General features: G+C 36.9%; 2 protein-coding genes and 3 non-coding genes across 6 annotated transcripts in view; 2 read left to right on the top strand and 3 right to left on the bottom strand.

Annotated features, from left to right (window-relative positions):
* LOC135076954 (vacuolar protein sorting-associated protein 16 homolog) overlaps positions 1 to 11,767 on the top strand; it is a 319,963-nt gene extending 308,196 nt beyond the window's left edge. For both annotated transcript variants that reach the window (XM_063971480.1, XM_063971479.1), the window contains 10 exons: positions 350 to 528; positions 908 to 1,154; positions 3,546 to 3,802; positions 4,318 to 4,456; positions 4,825 to 4,959; positions 5,593 to 5,754; positions 6,347 to 6,566; positions 7,679 to 7,859; positions 8,313 to 8,513; positions 8,766 to 11,767. In XM_063971480.1, the coding sequence (XP_063827550.1) occupies positions 350 to 528; positions 908 to 1,154; positions 3,546 to 3,802; positions 4,318 to 4,456; positions 4,825 to 4,959; positions 5,593 to 5,754; positions 6,347 to 6,566; positions 7,679 to 7,859; positions 8,313 to 8,513; positions 8,766 to 8,907 (1,863 nt within the window). In that variant the 3' untranslated portion in view covers positions 8,908 to 11,767. The remainder of the gene's footprint in view (positions 1 to 349; positions 529 to 907; positions 1,155 to 3,545; positions 3,803 to 4,317; positions 4,457 to 4,824; positions 4,960 to 5,592; positions 5,755 to 6,346; positions 6,567 to 7,678; positions 7,860 to 8,312; positions 8,514 to 8,765) is intronic.
* LOC135077073 (5S ribosomal RNA) lies at positions 2,587 to 2,705 on the bottom strand. The gene has a single exon (XR_010258381.1). It is a non-coding gene; the product is annotated as a 5S ribosomal RNA (ribosomal RNA).
* LOC135077071 (5S ribosomal RNA) lies at positions 3,043 to 3,161 on the bottom strand. The gene has a single exon (XR_010258379.1). It is a non-coding gene; the product is annotated as a 5S ribosomal RNA (ribosomal RNA).
* On the top strand, positions 3,249 to 3,367 carry LOC135077072 (5S ribosomal RNA). Its single transcript, XR_010258380.1, has one exon. It is a non-coding gene; the product is annotated as a 5S ribosomal RNA (ribosomal RNA).
* Positions 11,768 to 14,174: 2,407 nt separating the features above from the next.
* Positions 14,175 to 19,122, bottom strand: LOC135076955 (juxtaposed with another zinc finger protein 1-like). Its single transcript, XM_063971481.1, has 5 exons — positions 18,852 to 19,122; positions 18,059 to 18,247; positions 17,557 to 17,665; positions 17,037 to 17,183; positions 14,175 to 16,319 (listed from the first exon to the last, which is right to left on the bottom strand). Exons 1-5 carry the CDS (start codon positions 18,949 to 18,951, stop codon positions 15,842 to 15,844), a joined length of 1,023 nt encoding a protein of 340 aa, XP_063827551.1. The 5' UTR covers positions 18,952 to 19,122; the 3' UTR covers positions 14,175 to 15,841.
* Positions 19,123 to 19,185: the final 63 nt, after the last annotated feature.

Here is a 19,185-nt window from a genome sequence, read left to right on the forward strand (position 1 = left end):
AGTAAACTGTAAAATGTGCCTTAGCTAAAATTTAAATTAAAGTCAGTCGAATTGGCGAATGTACTAAATGAAGAGGAGAAGTGTGTATTTACATAGCCAAAGCATTTCATAATTTGGATCAGACCTTTGTTATCAGTCCTCCCTTAGATTGGCTCCCTTATGCCCGTTTTCATCATTAATCCCTAATTTTTAAGTGACCCCTATTATAGTAACACAATTAACAGGAATTTGGTTTTCAAATGGGTCACTTAAAAATTAGGTATTAATGACGATAACGGGCATTAGTGCCTAGTGGCTTAGAATTCCAAAGCCATAAATATACGAAATATATTTTATATTTTCCTTTTAGCTTCCAGAAATAAAGAATCTCCACTACACACAAATCCTGTCCATTGTGCCGTCCCAAAATGGCAGACACGTTGCTCTGTTCACGGATTCTGGATGCCTCTGGATCGGGTCGTCTGACTTCAAGGCGAAATACTGCGAAATAGATACAGGTTTCATTAAAGTTCCCAAGGAACTAGTGTGGTATGTGTTTTTTATGTTATTTATTTTGTTATGTTCAATCAGTGAGCATTAAAAAGATGTTCAAGATGGAAATACTTAGGAACATAAGTAAATAAAATACATAAAATAATATTTGTAACATACTTAGAATGACAAGTTTTTTAAGGCATCATTAATGCCTTAAAAACTTGTCATTGGCAAAAGCGCAATCGCGCGAGCCATAAAAAAAATGCTGCCATAATAAAATGTGTCACATTTTATTCCTTTGAAGCGCATCATCATCAAAACCAAAAAGGCGGCAACTTAGATTCAATAAAATACAAAAACTATTTTACCTTCATTTTCTGGTATTTAGCAAGATGGAAAAAGTGCCTTTACAGACAAAATGATTTAATTCTAGGTGCGGCTCCCAAGCCATAATAGCTCACTGGGACGACGTTCTCTGCGTCTACGGTTTCAACGGCAAATCCGTGTCTTACCCATATGATGGTCCATTCCACATCATCCAAGAGATGGACTGCGTGAGGATCATTTCGGAGATGAGCCACGAACTGGTGCAGAGAGTGCCGGTGGAAGTCGACAAAATATTCAGGATCAACAGCACAGCTCCTGGGTCGTATTTGGTGGAGGCTTCCAAGCAGTTTCAGGTAAATAAATACACTGAACGAAAAAATTATCGACAAAAAAGCAGCTAAAATCCCCAAAATACTTTCAAGAAATCGAAATCATTGTAAAAATAAGTTACAAAATCAAAAAGCCAACATCACGCGGTGGCGTCTTTCCGTTCTATACATGGCCAGAACGCACCCATAGGAAACTGCTCGTGTATATTTTGTAGTGCCTGTTTGTAAATCGGTCACTACAAACTATACACGAATTTTGCGTACTGATCGTGTATAGTTTGTATCGTGGATGGATTCCGTCTTCGCTCCAAACTATACTACACCACTTACAGTTGACTAGAGTGTGTTTAGTTGATTTAATTTAGTAAAATATGGAATTATATTTAAAATTATTACATTTATTTGATATTATGCTCGTGCTTTGTCCTCGAGATTAGAAATAAGAACTACCTATGTAGTATCACGTACGGTGATGCCATTTTTAAATTCATAAATTATTACATAAAATATCATTATTTTACTGAATTTACATATAATAAATCTAGATTTATAACACTAATGTAAGTGGTTTCTGAAATGAAATTGATTAGGTAGATTTCAAATTAAATAACAATAATTTATTAGTGTAATCATAAATTCATTTAAAATGAGAGAGAGTCAATGAAGAAAGTTAAACGTGCATTATTAACTAAAATTGTCGACCGTTTGGTGTAGTGGTTCGAAACGGATAACTGTTCCGGAGGTAGCAGGTTCGATTCCCGCACAGTACAAACATTAATTTGTGTGCATGAACATATTTGTTTGTATTGGACTGGGTGTCTTCTATGTATAATAAGTATGTATTTACAAAAAAAAAGTATTTAAGTACGTTATCTAGTACCCATAGTACAAGCTTTGCTTAGTTTGGTACTAGAAGCGCAGTGTTAAATGTCCAGGGATATTTATTTTTATTTATAAGCTTTTATCTCAAGAACAAAATCATTTTGTCATACATAATTCTTAATTTAAGAGTAATTCGAGTATTGATAAAATATCATCCCCAAAACAAATACCTTTTCTATGGCAGAATACGAAACACCAAAAATCTCTTTATCAAAACAATGGCACGTGTCGAAAGATGATTCAATGTTTAAAGTAGACACGCAGATATGAATTAATATGTAATAGAAAGAGAGGTAAATAAGTCAAAATGACGAGCATGCAACTACTCGCGTATACCTACATTATAATCGTGCACTTATTACAATACATACATTTCATGATTAGTCCGTATGTGTACTGACGATGTATATTTTGGAGTAAGATAATTGACCTAAGTCACTACAAAGTATACGCGAGCAGTACGCAGCGTATGCGTACTGGTCGTGTATAGTTTGGAGGAACTTAGTAAAAAAAGTCATCTTCAAACTATACACGATTAGTTTCACACCCTTGCGTTCTGGATATGTATAGAATGGAAAGACGCCACGCGGTGTTCCCAGGCGGTCACCCATCCAAGTACTGACCGCGCCCGACGTTGCTTAACTTCGGTGATCGGACGAGAACCGGTGTTTTCAACGTGGTATGGACGTTGGCGAATAGTGAACTGAAATTAGTAAACACATTGCCAAAAGTAGGAGAAATATTTTGTATTTGAATTTCAATGGTAAGTCCGTTCTACATCATCCAAGAGATGGACTGCGTGAGGATCATTTCGGAGATGAGCCACGAACTGGTGCAGAGAGTGCCGGTGGAAGTCGATAAGATATTCAGGATCAACAGCACTGCTCCTGGGTCATATTTGGTGGAGGCTTCCAAGCAGTTTCATGTAAATACTCTGAACGAAAAAAATATCGACAAAAAAAACACCTAAAATTCCCAAAATATTTTCAAGAAATCGAAATCGTTTCAAAAATAAGTTACAAAATCAAAAAGCCAACATCACGCGGTGTTCCCAGGCGGTCACCCATCCAAGTACTGACCGCGCCCGACGTTGCTTAACTTCGGTGATCGGACGAGAACCGGTGTTTTCAACGTGGTATGGACGTTGGCGAATGAGTTGCTGAAATTAGTAAACAATATTTCTAAAGGTAGAAGCATGATAGAAATAAAATGTATTACACTTTCGACCATCCCAATGCCAACGTCCATACCACCTTGAAAACACCGGTTCTCGTCCGATCACCGAAGTTAAGCAACGTCGGGCGCGGTCAGTACTTGGATGGGTGACCGCCTGGGAACACCGCGTGATGTTGGCTTTTGTCGCATTTTTGTTGATTTGTCGAACCGTATTGTAAATCAGCAAAGTCAGAAAAATGCAGGTATTTTATTACTTTAAATTATGATATTTTATTTTTAAAGTTGGATTTTATTATTTCAAACCTCAATACCTTGCCATAAGGTCCAAAAACATAAAAATGTTATCTTCTTTTCCAGAAACGCAGCCACAGAGCGGACGAGTACATACGCATAGTAAAACCAGATCTACCGAATGCTGTGCAAAACTGTATAGACGCGGCGGCCTACGAATTCAACCCTGACATACAGAAGATGTTGATTCGAGCCGCCCAGTTTGGCAAAGGCTTCATAGTGGACCCCATACTGACGGAACACTATGTCAAGACTTGCAGATGGTTGAGGGTTCTGAATGCCGTGAGAGACCCTAAGGTGGCTATTCCGCTCACTTTTAAACAGTATCCTTTTGAAAAAGTATATTTATAGAGTTTTATCAGTTTGGAGCAATTATATACCTAAGATTTTTATTTTATGTGTTTATTTATTCTATGCATTGTATAAAACTAAAGGAAGGGTAAAATTCATTGAACGATCCGGGGTCCCTTTTAGATAGATGTTAAAAAAATTTGGTATGACCTAAGATTTAACCTTATCGCACAGGGCCTCTTACCCTAACCGATGTAGGGCCCCTAGAAGTTGCTTTTGTATGATTAATCCAGCACTAGGGCTCCAGTAGCCCAGGGGCCCTTTGTCATTGCTATGTGATACGCCCCTGGTTTCGGATAACACGACGTTATGCCGGTGGTCTGATGGCGTCAAGCCCGCTGTATTCTAGCGGCTTCCGCTGCAGAAGTGTGACCTCAGTGGTGGAAGAAAACTTGACAGATATTTATTTGCATCACCATAATATTTGGCAAACGATAGTCGTAGTGTATAATTTGTTTCTCAATCATAAATCCTTAACATCGTCCAGAGTTTCCAACCTAGGCGAGCGTATCTTGCTGGATCGACTAATATGGCGGCGGCTGCACTGTCTGGCGGGACACATCGCGTCCTATTTACAACTAAAGGATGGCCGGACTCGGGTTCTGTCGCACTGGGCTTGCTACAAGGTACGTCATTAGTTATGGTCAAACTCCCTCACGAGACACTCAAGATCTTTGGTATTGATTGTTGATCCATAGATTGATCAAGACATTATTTTGTAAGTCTTTAGATTAACACCAATTCTATGAAGTCAAAAACTTTAAATTCAAAACAACAAAAAATAATAGTAGATAGACATAAACCATTTTCCACCAAAGGTGGTAACCATTATTGACATTAGATTTATGTGATGACCGGATTCGTGGTAATCAAACCTTAAACTCCTTTCATTTGCACATTACCAGGCTGTATGACCCATGAGATCGGGTCAGCAATCGTTTTCTATAGTCTCGATTCGCTGGTATGATACTTAACGATTTATTCAACGATTCAGGTGACCCAACCGCACCTAGACAACGAGAGTGCGGCGCGCGAGATCGGAGAAAAGTTGCGGAATGTTCCCGGAATATCTTACGCCACCATCGCTATGAAGGCTCACGAGAAAGGCAGGAAAGCTCTCGCTATCAAGGTTAGATCATCACCGTTATCCTAATCTGTTGACATTAACTTATGTAGGTAGATGGGTTCTAATTTATTTTCAGCAAAGTAAATGGTGTGATATGATATGACCAATATCCAATTGGGGAGGGAGTCTGGTCAGTCTATACACCATGAGGAGAGTAAGCCAAGTCCCTCTTTGCATCCGAGAAATTAGAGAGTCGTGTTCCTGCAAGTAGATTAAATAACCGTATACAGGGTGTTAGGTAAATGGGTATATGAGCCGACACTAGCCCATGTTAACATGGTCATATAAATGGTATGGTGAAGTCAGAAATTGGATATCATTATTTTAATTTTTTTAATTTTCATACAAAATAAATTTTATAAAATCCGATTTGTATGAAAATTAAAATAATTAAAATGAAGATATCAATTTTCTGACTTCACCATACCATTTATATGACCATGTTAACATGGGCTAGTGTCGGCTCATATACCCATTTACCTAACACCCTGTATACCTACTTACCGGCGATTTTGAAAATCGTCGTCGACGTACTGCGGCCGAAATGACGATGATTCATAAAATTCCAAGTGTTTCTCATATCAGAAAAACAAGCCTTATAATCCAACCATTAAGATTCAAGCATTCCTGTTTCAGATCCTAGAATACGAAACGCGCAGCAAACTCCAAGTGCCTTTACTACTGGCATTAGGCGAGGGCGGCGCGGCGCTACGCAAGGCGGCCGCGAGTGGAGACACGGACTTGCTACATGCTGTGTTGCTAGCTCTTAAGGAGAAGATGGGCAAGCACGAGTTCGAGGTGAGTGACGTCAGATGCCCAGGGTTGGATAGCCCCATGGTTACAGCCTGAAGATCTTGGAAGCCAGGGCTGGACTTTGTCCCCTGGACTTTAAGAGGGAAAGTTCAACCATGCTACCACCAGCGGTGACAACGCTAGAACTTTTCTACTGCTGCGATACAGAACTGAACGACGTGCTGCTAGCGCTTAAGGAGAAGATGGGCAAACACGAGGTCGAGGTGAATGACTTCACTACAAAGTGATCTATCCATTAGATATTTTCTTAGATCCTGCCAGAAGTGACACCCAGAAGTGCACGCCGTGAAGACCATGAAAAATTTACTAATCTTTCGTGGTCATCTCGGCACGGTTGGATGCCGAGCGATGACACTGCAACCCATAGATGCCCAGGTCTGGACTGCGCCCCTTAAGTTTTGCGGAACGGGCCAACCAGGCTGCGGCGTAAACTCTAGAACTCTTTTCGATTGTTGCAATACAGAACTGCTGCACACCGCCTTGCCTTGTCCTAAAAATAACTTGTACAAGTGGTCCATCTTAATCCAAAATATCTTTACTACTTCTAATAAAAGTAAATAATTTATAATCTCCGCAGCTCACCATCCGAAGCTTCCCGCTAGCGCACGCGCTATACCTCAAATACTGCGCGAGCCACAACCGCGAGGCCCTACGAAAGGTGTACGTTCAAGAAGACGACTTCTACGGGCAGGCGGCCACGCACATACGCGACGCCATCGAGCAATCCAACCCTGGGAGTGTGGAGGCCTCGCTTATATCGGCGAGGGAGTGCTATAAGAAAGCGAAGAACGATTTGGGTAAGTTATGGTCATAACATCTCCCGAAGGTTAGCTAGCGCACACGCTATACCTCAAATACTGCGCGCGCATCTAGTGTGAGTTTTCAGGGGTGCCAGGCCCCTGACATGTCAAGATAGCTTATGAGTCAGTACTGTCAACTGTCATCTTGGAATCGGTAGCCCAAAATCCTGGGGGTTACCAGACTATTCTGGGGTGGGCACAGCTCCCCAGCCCTACAGAAGATGTACGTGCAAGAAGACGACTTCTACGGGCAGGCGGCCACGCATATACGAGACGCCATCGAGCAATCCAACCCTGGGAGTGTAGAGGCCTCGCTAATATCGGCGCGGGAGTGCTACAAAAAAGCGAAGAACGATTTGGGTATGTTATGGTCATAACATCTCCTCAGCTCACTATTTGAAGCTTAGCTAGCGCACGCGTTATACCTCAAATACTGCGCGAGCTCATTGGCGTATCATTTCCCCTATAAGAAAGCGAAGAAAGATTTGGGTAAGTTACGGTTATAACATCTCCCTAGCTTCCCGTTAGCGCACGCGCTATACCTCAAATACTGGCGTATCATTTTCCCTATAAGAAAGCGAAGAACGATTTTGGTAAGTTACGGTTATAACATCTCTGCAATTCGCCATTCGAAGCTTAGCTAGCGCACGTGCTATCCCTCAAATACTGTGCGAGCCCATTCGCGTATCTGGTGATTTTTCAGGGGGGTTGGCCCCTGACATGTCATGATAGCTCATGAGTGAGTACCTACTATCAATTGTCATCTTCGGATTGGTAGCCCAAAATCCTGGGGGAGTGGAAGGAGGGCACCAGACTATTCTGGGATGGGCACGATGTTAAAGCAGTAACGAAACTTGACACGTACGTTTAAGGTGTGTAGAGGGTGATAATACTTATATTACCGCCTTTTTTTTAACACTTACCTAAAAACCGTGTGAAAATGTAAACAGAACATTACATACAGAGGGTATTTGATTATGTTCTTATTGCTACTTGGTGTACGCTTGAGATATTTCCACAATACACGGTACTTAATTACTTCGGCTTCTACGTCGATAGAAAAGAGACACTTTCTTGTATACAACTCTAACAACCGAACAAATTCTCAGGTGTGTCAATATGCGAAGACGGCCGCAAGCTCTGCAAGCAACAGTCCAGTCTGCAGGAGACTTTGATCGGCGCGCGCTTCGTAGGACTCTCCCTTCACGACACAGTCAGAGAGCTGCTATGCAAAGGCGAGATCAAACTGGCGGACAAACTAAGGGCGGAATACAAAATGCCTGATAGACGGTAAGCTTCTTAGTGAAACTAAAACTGCACTAATAATATTTGAAGATACAACTTCTTTTTAAAAAAAAATCTATGTTCTGCGCAAAGACTTCGTGGCTTCGGTGCAGTAATAAAACGTGCAAATGGTACAGCGCATGTCATGCATTTTCTGTACATTCTTTTACTTGCGGCCATATTAGCGATTACTCACACACGTCATTGTCTTTCTATCGATATCCCTGTAAAGGGCGCGTGCGCATTCCTATCGCAAAAATTATTTATTATTTATTTATGACCCCGTTTGCCGCATCTGCGTCGATTATGGCCCTAGCTCAGTTAATGTCAATTTGCTTTAAAATTCAAGTTTAGTGGCTTCAATCATTTGCCATTTGTGTTCACAAACTGTGACGTCATATGTCCCATTAAACAAAAACTATGGAAGGGTCGCGTTGTTAAAATAATAATAACTTTCAGATACTGGTGGCTAAGAATACTGACACTGGCCGAAAACAACGACTGGGACGAGTTGGACCGTTTCTCCAAGTCGAAGAAGTCGCCTGTAGGATATGAGCCATTTGTGGACGCTTGCCTGAAACACGGCAAGCCAGACGAAGCCTTCAAATATCTACCTCGCTGCCAGGAAGACATGAAAGTCAAGTACTACGTCAAGGCTGGGTAAGAATATAATGCAGATTTCATATGACACAGCTGTTGTGTCACGCAAGACATTCATGAATTGGCAACGACACGACTGTCGTGTTATGAAATAAAAAATCGCCTGAAAATTATTTTGAAGATCGGTTCATTCATCTGATTAGGTTTACCAGAATAAGCCATTCATTATACCAATTCATTTAAGAGCCTTTTTACGCTAAATGTCTTTTATGCAAAACAAAAAAAAAACTTATGCATACCTTTTACTTGCAGTTTCTACGAAGAAGCAGCTCAAGTGGCATTCGACCAAAAAGACGAGAGCGCGCTACTGTTCGTCCAAAACAAGTGCCCTCAAGACGCGATGAAGCACGAAAAGATATCCGCCCTATTGGAACAGCTGGCCACTAGAAAGTGAACCGTGTGATAATATAATTAAGTATACATTTTAATATACCTGGTATGTTAGACGCTTATGGCTCGGGAGTCTAATAAGGCCTAGTGATGAAACGTTTGTTTCGACTTCAACCCAGGCTTTCCATCTATCCTTCTCACTCAACGCGAGACGCCGGTATGAGCAACAGGGACAAATAGATCCTAAAGGAATCTGTTTAGAACTTTAGACCCTCAACTAGTTGTGGAAATAACGTATGCTACGAATATGCACTGAAGTTAAGGATTCCCTTCATTACGTTTTTTCTAATCTCGGTGCGAAATATTATTTACAGTTTATGTGAATAATAATCTAACTTCGAAATAGTTTTATATACGAAATTAGTCAAACCAAAGGCTACAGCGCGCTTGAGCGTGCTAAGAAATAGAACATACATAAAGACACACAGCAAATTAGCTGTCGGATAATGTATTAGATATTTTTAAATGAAAAAATGTTATCTGTATAACTTTTACTGTAATAATCGCTTTGTATGTTTATTCAAATATTCTTTATGTCAAGCAAATAATATATTTTAAAAATAATTGAATAATATTGTGATTTACTTTTATACCTTCCTACAATAAATGTTATGTAACCGTATTCATGAAATAAAAGCCAGTTATCGACCATGTTGTATTTAATTTTAGACACAAAATGAGTGGGTGTTAACCAACATACAGTTAAATACAAAATTCACATGAAAACAACATTGAGACCCTAACATTACAAACATCTTGATGTTTACACAAACTATCATCGTCAAATCGTATGACACCGCAATGGTTTTGTTACAAACGCTATTATCTTATATGGATTAATCAATACAATACGTATAAAGGTAAATACACATATAGGACGTGTAAACAGAAGAAGGCAATTAATATATCTCGCTTCTATTCCTTATCTGAAACCTGTACCTACACGATACAAGCAAGTGTGCATTTACCTTTATTCGTTAACATTTATTTAGCAGTATCTATAAAAAGCTTAAATTCGCTTCAATAAGCGCATCTATATCTACTCACAGTAGACTTATAATCTAAATAGGAGTAAATCGCAAAATATGCGACTATATCTGCATAGGTACTTTGTATTACCTGGTTACCTAAAAAATTGTGCAGGTCATTACTAGAACACAAAATATCTTGTTTACCATGAACTTTGATTCATTTTTGACAACTCAGCAGTATAAAATATTTATCGTGGTGGATGACTAGGACAAAAAAAAAAATATATATCAAATATCTGCAATTCAATAGGTAAGCAACTAATATTGTAGCCGTAAGCAAACATTCAAAAATCAGCCAATAATATTAATATGCTGATAAAGTCATGTTCGTCTATCATTTTTAAACATTCTAATTCGTTCATTGTTAGAATATTCTTTACTCTATTCTGATAATGTAGTTAGATTATGGGAAAACAACATACATAAATGTATACCTACACAACGTGTAGCACGTTTCTCACAACCATTCGCAATATGGATATTTTTTTATAATTTTATTGTATACATATTATATGTCAGCAAGATGTTGGGAAAACAATGTTTCCTTCCATTATTCTATTTACAACGAAGAATGATAGCAAACGATCCACAGATCTTCCACATTCCCCAATACAATTTCGTTTAAAATTCCTCCAAATGTTTCTCTACAATCCTACGCGACAACTCTGAAAATTGGTCAATTCTCTTAATTGACGATTATTTAAATCTCGTCAGTGACAATCAATTGATGCATGCAAATAAATTATTTAAAAACCTTAAACCAACTTAAAATAATTCACACAAAACGTCAGATAACAAGGACTAGAATGAATAACGTCACTAAACTCCTTATAAGAACCTTGAAACTTTTTTCCTCAGTAGGTAAATACCATTCTCAGTAGGTAATCTACAATACCGTAAAAAGTAAACTTATAATGCTCTTGAAAAAGTTTACGTGTAATTAAGTATGCCGAATCAAAGTGTAGAAGAATGCAATACACATTATCGTAACACTCATAGCATGTGTTAGAGTGCAAGTCCATAAGCTGACTTATTATCTATTTACGATACCTAATATTTTGTGAGCATGACAATGTCTTTTGAGGGTTACATATAAAATTATTAAAAATTAACATTAGCAAACACAAGCTTTCAACTAAAAGCAACAATGAACCTTAGGAAAAAAGAGAAAATTCGTGAAATCGACAGGGCCGGAGTCAGGAATATAAGCCCCGGAAAGGGGCCCCGGAAAAACCTTTAAATTATTTCGTCGTAGTTTCTAAGGTCCATTAGTAGTTCAGCTTCATAGGCTCATTCACATTTCCAACTATCAGTCTTAGATTATAATTACGAAATCATTGAAATACAGGCTGTACGGCACAGTTTAGCAAAATATTTTTGTTCACCTTTCAGTTTTTCAGTGTGAAAAATGTGTATATAAAAAATGACAATACCATACATACATTTTCCAGGACAAAATTCTACTGAGTCACGACAATTTATAAACAAAGTATCAACTGTCACCTTTTTGCCAACCTTTCCCTTACATCCCGTATATCAAACTACATAAATTAAAATGAGCATCGGCATAATAATATACGTCTCCAGTCATATTTGTATTGGTTCCAGACGATAAATTTTTAAACAAAAAATAACCGAGTAAATATTATAAACTTTTATAGTATTTAATATCACTTAAATATTTACAGCGTAAAACTTTAATTCGAACTAATACCTGCTATATTCTTTAAATTCCAACAAACGTATACTTAGAAAAACAGAAGCAATAAATTATAAAACAAATTTAAAAAAGAAAATTACAATATCCCAAACAAACAAAAAACAATTTCTCTTCATACCAACTAAATAATTAAAAAATTAAATGTTACTAAACATTACAATGAAACAAATTTTTCTTATGAGCGTGATGCTTTTAAGTTTTTTAATAGTTAAAACAAATAAGGTACTTTTAACTAGATACTTTACAAGAAAATATCTTAAATTAAACATACAATATTATATTTTAAAAATATAATAAAATATTCAATTCCTAACATTTGCTGGAAACAATTCTGAATTCCAAATCTTTTGAGTTATCTACGCGTATTATCACATTTTCTTTTATTCTTCTTTGGTAGGAACACCGCTCTTCTAGAGGTATAATCTACATAATTTCAAACCACCTTATTTGTTTTATCTCATACCCATTTAGAGACGTATTTTGGATCATTAGTATTCCGAATTGTGTTTGAAATCGCAGAAACATTATACCCGACAGTTGTTTTCGAACAAATTTCAATTCGAATGCTTCAAAAACACGTCTTTTGATGAGTCTTAACTTTGGAACTGATACTACAATATTATGACTATACCTACGCAACTTCGCGTCCTACGCTCCATTTCCCTTGTTAGCTTAGCACCTCATTCTTCATTTGGTATAAAGCTGCGCAATTTCACTATGCACTAATAAAAATTCAGCCTCAAATTACAATTTACAGATTTTTAACGTTTAAAAAGTCTAGATTGTATTAAAATACATAAATAACAGTGAAATTGAGCAGCGTTTTCGAATTCAATTTCTATACTTTTTAAACAAGCTCGTTATTAAGTCGTTTTTATTAATAGTAACTACGACAAATAATATAATAGCTTAGATAAGGGGCATTTCACGCGAAGCGGACAGCGAAAATCAAGTCAGGTTTTGGATTTTGTTCATATTTGGATTAAATGTACTGCTATATGACCTGAATGGATGTGCATCATTATAATTTTTTTATGAAGCTTAGTTTATTTTTTATGAGCGTTCAAAAAATTGGTAAAATTTCAGGAACAGATTTTTCAGAAGCTATTACTGCTATTATTACATTTGATTAAAAATAAACTAACTATTGGACTTTTGAGAATAAATAACTGTGTTTCTTACTATTTACTACAAATTTGAAATTTCTTTTTTATTTACATAGAAAACCGGAAGTAAAGTTTTAAAATCAAATTTTACAAAACTTCGGTATTTTTAAAAATTTTAATTTTAATTTTAAATTATACCTAGTAGTCTATAAATAACGTGTGTAAAGTTGTAGAATGGAGTCTGTATTGGTTTTTGATTTAGACGCAGTACAGTGCGAGCGCGCCGCAGTGAGCGTCATACTGGCTATCGACATTTGGCTACTGTATAAAAATTATTTGTTCGAAAATAACTGAAACGTTAATATTGTTGCATGCATACTCTTAAACAATTATAATTTTGACTCGGCGAACTTCGTACCGTCTAACAGACAATGATTGTTGGCATTGAGATGGTGCGTATTACGTCGCGGACTACCCACATCTTATTGAATAATACACTAAAAACATTATTCTTCTTTTTTAGGTAGTTGGTTAGCTACCTCCATATCAAATTTCATCAAAATCTGTCCAGCCGTTCTTGACTTATAAATCGAGTAACAACACGACTTTGTTTTATGTATAAAACAAAGAACGGCTGAACAGATTTTAATGAAATTTGGCATGGAGATAGCTGGCACCCTCGACTAACATATCCCGATTACCCAAAAAGAAGGGTTATGTTTTAAGAGTATTATCCAATAAGTTGTGGGTGGTCTGCGACGTAATACCATCTCAATGCCAACAATCATTGTCTGTTAGACGGTACGAAGTTCGCCGAGTCAAAATTATAATTGTTTAAGAGTATGCATGCAACAATATTAACGTTTCAGTTATTTTCGAACAAATAATTTTTATACAGTAGCCAAATGTCGATAGCCAGTATGACGCTCACTGCGGCGCGCTCGCACTGTACTGCGTCTAAATCAAAAACCAATACAGACTCCATTCTACAACTTTACACACGTTATTTATAGACTACTAGGTATAATTTAAAATTAAAATTAAAATTTTTAAAAATACCGAAGTTTTGTAAAATTTGATTTTAAAACTTTACTTCCGGTTTTCTATGTGAACAAAAAAGAAATTTCAAATTTGTAGTAAATAGTAAGAAACACAGTTATTTATTCTCAAAAGTCCAATAGTTAGTATATTTTTAATCAAATGTAATAATAGCAGTAATAGCTTCTGAAAAATCTGTTCCTAAAATTTTACCAATTTTTTGAACGCTCATAAAAAATAAACTAAGCTTCATAAAAAAATTATAATGATGCACATCCATTCAGGTCATATAGCAGTACATTTAATCCAAATATGAACAAAATCCAATACCTGACTTGATTTTCGCTGTCCGCTTCGCGTGAAATGCCCCATAACGCAAAGGTACGTTTTAACGCGGATACGTACGTCGTACAGACACTTTTAGGTTTTTTAAACAAGAATTCTCGATCACTTTGACTTTTAGTGTTATTAAAAGTCATGAAATAAATACACTTTTACACTATCAATCAATAATGCCTCAAAATAATACATAAGATTCATACCAGCGTGGCTGGGCTTACTTCTACGTTTACAAGTGTTTGCTTAAAAGCATCTTTTTTTTTTTTAATTTTTTATATTATTATCACATTTACGAGTATGTAATTTAACCTAGTTCCATAATACGACACTTAGGACAAATTCTATATTTTTTGTCAATTTTTTATATCTTAATTATAAAATCTAACATTTTTGTAAATGTTCGTAAGATTACACTTTTTTAATTTGTGAATGAAGTATTTATGTGTGAAATATTAAGTACACATTAGTTTTCTTGTATAAAATAATGGCACAAAAGGAGGGTTGGAGGGATCAATTATAAGTTCTGTCATAAGTTCCGTCATTTTGCAACACAATAGTTGGTAACTTGGTACCTAGAAGTATTTTTAAAGAAATATTTTAAGAAATCACAAAATTTACACACTTACTGTAAGAAAGATCGTAAGATTCGTAAGTGAGTCGATATTCGAATACCAAAATAAATTTTCTAAGATTTCAGAAGCTATTTTTACCAAATCATGGGAAAGTTTTAAGTCACTAAAAAGGAAGACAGAAAGCGTATGTTAACTTAGAATTGTGTACAAAGTACACAATTATTTTATATCTAACCAAAACCAAGCATTCAGAACAAGATTGACAGAACAAAACACGTTGAAATAATCATTTATATCGTCAAGATTCTTGTCTCACACTCGTCGTATTGCAACATCACTTGCCCATTGTATCCAACGAAAATGACTAGCCCATATCACAGCACCTATTGCTGTTAACCCGATTAAAATTTAAATATAATGCGAGTTTATAACAAGCAACCAGATCTTTATTATTGAACCATAGTAGTAATTATTTAGTGAGTATTTGTTACCATGAAATCTTTTATGGATTTTTGTCTTTATTTTCAAAAGAATTCCTACGTAAGGTATTCGTTGGATACAATTCGTTGCGACATAGCTCAAGGTCCGGCGCTATACCTATCAGTCTCATTCTGAGTTTATCTTCTTCTTAGAAATCATTATCATCACAATAAACTTTAAAGGTAACGTAATACAAAAACAAAATAAATAATCAAATAAATAACATTTTTAAACTATGTCAAAAATTGGCATACAAGTACATCTTGCTCGGTAGATGGAGGTGCAAAGAGTACTTTGTGCAACCATAAGTACAAAATATAAAACTATGTAATCGAGCGTTCCAAACGAACATTTAAATAAACATTCATTAAGGCCGACCACATTCATGAGGAATTTTTCTACACGGGATTCCAAACACAGCCAATCAGTACAAAATCAAGGACACACACGTACAGAAGATTTCCATTCGGAATCTGAGAAAACTCCGGATGGAAAATAGAAAGTTCCGAATGTCTGGCCGGCCTTATTAGAGATGAGAGTGAGTTTTTTTTTACTTTTTTTAATAGGAACTTTACGTTCATAGCTTATCTAGTGAGTTATAAATTCGTTTCATGCATGCCGTCAAAACTCAATCTCGGCGAAGCGTGAAAGTTTAATTGGAGATATCGTTGACATAAGTGGGCGGGAGAGGCAGAGCGTTCTGAACGGTCACCCTCGGAGAGGCGGCCTTCATTTTATCGACCGGGCTCGAGCCCGGCGTGGAGTTAGGAGTGAGAATGCCCGAATGGCGGAAGCCCTGGTTAGCGCCGACGATGTTCAGGCTGGTGAGGCTGTGCTTTGGTATAGTGAACGACGGTAGATCTTTGGTCTTGATGCTGTCATAGATGCGGACTAGTTTGTTACCGTCGATGCTGTCGACGACATTGAGCGGGCGGCCGGGCGCGGCCGTGACCACGAGCCCGGGCAGCCGCGTGCCCAGGCGAGGAGCGGGCTCCGGCGGCGGCTGGCTGGCGCTGACGCTGGCGACGCTACTGGCGCTGGTGGCGATGTGCTGCGTTATCGAATGGCTCTTAAGCCCTTGGGCCGTTTTGTAACTTTTGCCGCATTGGCATTTGTAACCCTTTTTTACCCTGTAAAATTATTAGGCAATCATTAATTTAACGTTAAGTAGGTAAACTTTTTATTGCTAATACGCTCATTTATTATTATAACGTATGTAGGTATGTCTAATCGCAAACAACAACTTGACGGATGCTACTACTATTAACGATGAACGACTTACAAAACTAAATCAATTATTGGTTTCAAAGAACATTCTAGTTACACTAAACTTTATGAACTACACGATCCAAAAAATATGAAATATACCCATTTCTTCCAAAAATATTCTTGAGTTGTTAATCGCTTCTTTGGACCGGGGATAAACTTTTTATTGTATTGATCGGGGGTTGGTAGTACGGGGTATTTTCTATCAAAAATAATTGAAATCGATAAACGCATTTGATTTTAGGAAAGTAAAAAACAAAAGAGACCACTTTTATCTCCAGAAAATAGCACAGCAGTTAGGTACTTAATCTAGTTTTAAGTCTATAACAAGAATGATAAGCGCTTAAATAAATTTTAATATGATGCTGCATTACACGACAAATAGCATAAGTAATTTATTCGTGATTTACCAATCACATTACGGTAGTGTCAGTCACCTACCACTGGATCTAATTATCATGTATTTGTAATTTGTGACACAGCAATCATTCTCATCGCGCGGCATACGAATAAAAGTAATACAATGTGACAAAAATATTTTCTAAGCTTTTATACGTGTATAAAAAAATTAAATTACTTACTTGCCATCCTTTTTGTGACCGTTCTTGGAATGGTATTTAATTCCGTTAACATTTTTGTATCGCTTCTTGCAGCCAGGCACTGGACAAGCAAACGGCTTCTCTTGAGCGGCCGGGCCCAATGCACCAGAAGACGCACTTGCATTCATTCTGGAAAGTATTTGTTTAAGATAAAATAAAGCAATTGTAAACACATTATTCTCATTTAAATGACATAAAAAATATATTCGTATAAAAATAATAACAAATCCTGCATAATTTTTAATATTCATGGGGCCCCACTGTAATATACAGTCCCTTAATCCGTCTCTGAATTCCAATGTTGCCAACTGAACGAAAGTACAAAGTAAATGGAATTTCCGTTTCAGAAGGCCGAATGCCTTGTATTTCTGTATGCAGATTTATTTTTATTCTTAGCACATTAATAAATATTAATTGTATGAAATGGCAATGAATATTAATTTCAGGTCAAGATTATAATAATATACTAGTGAAATACAAGTTAAACTAAATGAGTACATACTTGACGCCATATCGCAGTATGTACTCCGAGCTGTATTCTTCAACGGTGGTCCAAGAATCATTGCTGTCTTCAGAGGGACTCATAAGCTCCTCTTCGTCCACTTCGCTCCCTGAAAACGGCAATATCGACAATAGGTGACTGATATCGCGCGATTTCAAGCACATATTCTTAGTGAAGTGATTACAAATTTTTTGATAGCTTATCACTGAACCTATTTAAATGAAGTAAAGCAAAGGGAAAAACAGGATAGATTTTAGCTCGATTATTTGGACACGTGGTGCACTATACGGTCTTTCTGCTACAGATCAAAATTCACGCAGGCGAAGCTGCGACTAAAAGCAAGTATCATAACATACTAAACCCAAGAGAGCGCAATGAGATCTGTACTGCACATTCTAAGACTCACAGGGTCATTGCATTGGCACAGAGCAGACGGTCTATCTGAGATTTGTGATATTTTTATTTTAAATGGCCTGCATCAATTTTGAATTCAGAATCATACCAGTAGGTGTGCTGCTCCGTACAGATGGTGTGTTTGGAGCTGAGAGCAGCCGTCGGCGGATATCCGGGACTGGCGGCAAAGTGTGGATCTCGCGCTTCGACGCCTCGGTGAAGAAACGTAGCACGTAGCTCAGGGGGATACATGCTGGCTGGGAAGCTTCCTTCTGCTCCACTACTGCTGGGTCATAGTCTAGAAGAATGAAAATGATAATTAATATGGTTAGCAGAATAAATCAATATCAGAAATAAGAATTCTTAAACAAAAAAATAGTATTTTTATTCTATGTCTTTTCCATTCCTATTGAGTACTAAAACCACAGATATGGATTAGAGACTAAAACCCTTATTTGAAAAACACATCGAGTAAGAAAGTACATTAATAAAAGCTTATTAAGATATTGATGAATAGAACCTATTCTATTCATCAATATCTTAATTACGCTTTTATACTCATAAAAGCGCGTCAGCAGAGTGCGATGAATCATGATGCATAGTAAATATGCATCGCATCGTGCTAATTGCCTAACACATTACGTCAGACCTCGGCTTTAATTTTTTAAATGTAAGTTTAAATAATTAAATACACACACAACAGTAACTAGGTACCTACTTAAATTAAAATGTAAAAATGTTTTTTAGAACTTTCTAAAATTTCCCGCACTTGTACAATAGCAGCAATCAGTGCTGACAACATTGCCGAATTGATAAGGCGTACATTAGCAAGGACATGGATTACATTTCAAGTCCAAAATAAGAACAATACAATGATGTTTATACAAATTTATGATACATACCGATATGTACATCTTCTATATGTTCAATTAGTTCCGCCAGTCTTGGGAATGTTATGCCACAGCCATTGAATTTACAGATGTTTATCATGAAGACGGCCATGTCGTCTCAGGGTGATGTTACTAGTCAATCACAAGTCTATACCAAATGCACAATTTTGTGTTATCTTGCGAACTAAAATAAAAATTAATAGGAAAGCACTTACTTCAAATAGTTTTTTTAAATGTTTTTATGATTTTTACTATGTACATATTCCTTAGGTAACACATATGAAGTCGCTTTACATATAAAAGTATATAATGTATCTGTCATTTGCGCAGAGCGATCAATAGTTGG

This window comes from Ostrinia nubilalis, chromosome 12 (assembly GCF_963855985.1).
Source record: "Ostrinia nubilalis chromosome 12, ilOstNubi1.1, whole genome shotgun sequence".
In the NCBI taxonomy this organism is placed as follows: domain Eukaryota; kingdom Metazoa; phylum Arthropoda; class Insecta; order Lepidoptera; family Crambidae; genus Ostrinia; species Ostrinia nubilalis.

What these genes read in the sequence shown, in the direction of transcription:
- LOC135076955 (XM_063971481.1), bottom strand. Translation starts at nt 18,951, where the DNA reads ATGGCCGTCTTCATGATAAACATCTGTAAATTCAATGGCTGTGGCATA. An exon ending in TATAGAAGATGTACATATCG is followed by an intron (nt 18,248 to 18,851) that starts GTATGTATCATA and finishes TCATTCTTCTAG; the next exon opens with ACTATGACCCAGCAGTAGTG. An exon ending in ATACTGCGATATGGCGTCAA is followed by an intron (nt 17,184 to 17,556) that starts GTATGTACTCAT and finishes AATACTTTCCAG; the next exon opens with AATGAATGCAAGTGCGTCTT.